Consider the following 1,768-nt stretch of genomic DNA (forward strand, 5'->3'; position numbering starts at 1 on the left):
CAAAGCGGATTAGTAAGTTTCGCATCTACATGGGAATACACTGAGAAAGCAACTCAATATTTTGTCTTCTGTCATGTGATGCCGCATGAGAAACAGCTATTCCTATGTTCCTCCTCAACAGCTACGAGACTCTTCAAGCCTGCCTATACATAGCAACATTCTGCTTGCCATCTGCCAAGAACAAGATACCAACTGCAAAGTACTGCTACAAAAATTGCCATCTCTTATCTTCGTCTTGGAAGTTGGAACATAGTTTGTAGCATAGGAATTAATCTATTCAGCATGAAGAAGAAGTCAAGGGCATCCAACTACCTGTGCATCGCACCCATCTTTAGCTCCTGCGTGTCCTCCGGTAAGCAGCCGTCAAATGACGCCGGCAGGAACCGCCTGAGCTTCTCTTTCCCGGACAGTCTCGCTGGCGGCAGCAAGGACCAGCGCCAGCAGCAGCAGCCAGAGGAGCAGAATTCAGAGAGCATCATCGATCCAGCCGCCTCTATCATTACCAGGAAGGACGGCCGGCACTGCACTGTCATCGTGGGCACCATCTTCGGCCACCGCACCGGCCGCGTCACCTTCTGCGTGCAGCGCGACGCCGCCGTGCCGCCCCCGTTCCTCTTCGAGCTCTCCGTCCCGATGCAGTCCCTCGCTACCGAGATGGCCTCAGGCCTCCTCCGCATCGCGCTCGAGTGCCACCGCCCCAGCGGCACACCTCACGACGGTGGCGGCGGCGGAGGATCCAACGCTGCTGCGGGCGGAAGCACGAGCAGGAACGTGTGGAAGGCGTCATGTAACGGCCGCGACGTGGGGTACGCCGTGCGACGGCGTCCGACGAAATGGGATCGGCGCGTGCTGGAGAGCATGCGGACGATGACAACCGGCGTTGGTATGCTCCCGCCCGCGGTGGCGCTTGAGGGGCCCAACGATGAAAACCTGCAGGACGACGGCGGCGCTGGGGAGGTGCTGTACATGCGGGCAACGTACGAGAGGATCGTGGGCTCCAGGGACGCCGTATCCTACCACCTCATCAGCCCCGGGACTGCCGGCGGCAGCCCACCTCAGGAGCTAAGCGTCTTCTTACTGCGGACCAGGGGTGACTGAGATCACGAGCATAATATTCTACGTATGCATCGCACTGTAGTATGTAGCTTGTTTTCAATTTTTCATGTGTATGTAATATGATGTTGGTTGTGTACTTCTAAGCTATGGTTACTTGTTAGTTGTTACGTGGACATAATGGCATGTGTATAAGCAAGTGATTGTGTCAGTATATGTAAATTAATTTCGCATCAACCTAGCCAACTGCACGTGGATTTCAATGTATTTCAATCAAAAGTATTCAAAGTTCTAGGCTCCAACAATTGTATTACATATAGAAATTCAATCTAAAAAGCAAAAGAATTACATAGAGTTCACTGCATAATTTCAAGTTAGAAAGCCACCTAAAGACTTCTATATCTACATAAATCATTACATGAAAAATTTCTTTTAGAGCAACAGTAGTGGATCCCCTTTCCACAATCCTTGTAGTCTTGTAGTGGCAAGGACCTTGTGTGATCCAAATAAAAAAGGAACCTTGTGTGATAGTGAGTCTATTTCTCCCTACAGCGAACTGTTGACAATAAAAAATTGGCAAATTTTGGTAATTTTACAAGTCATGAACGAAAATAACAATAATTCGGGATTTCAGTTTCATTCCATTAAGATATAAGGAAGCTCTTGAACCAACAGCAGAAAGAGGTGAAATCACAGATTTGAGGTTACCAAGACG

At 49.6% G+C, this 1,768-nt stretch overlaps 1 protein-coding gene across 1 annotated transcript; it reads left to right on the forward strand.

The window, feature by feature from the left end:
* Positions 1-282: 282 nt before the first annotated feature.
* Positions 283-1,098, forward strand: LOC117849196 (protein MIZU-KUSSEI 1). Its single transcript, XM_034730769.1, has one exon. It carries the CDS (start codon positions 283-285, stop codon positions 1,096-1,098), a length of 816 nt encoding a protein of 271 aa, XP_034586660.1.
* The last annotated feature ends 670 nt before the right edge of the window (positions 1,099-1,768 follow it).

This window comes from Setaria viridis, chromosome 3, assembly GCF_005286985.2.
Source record: "Setaria viridis chromosome 3, Setaria_viridis_v4.0, whole genome shotgun sequence".
Lineage (NCBI taxonomy): Eukaryota > Viridiplantae > Streptophyta > Magnoliopsida > Poales > Poaceae > Setaria > Setaria viridis.

What these genes read in the sequence shown, in the direction of transcription:
- LOC117849196 (XM_034730769.1), top strand. Translation starts at nt 283, where the DNA reads ATGAAGAAGAAGTCAAGGGCATCCAACTACCTGTGCATCGCACCCATC.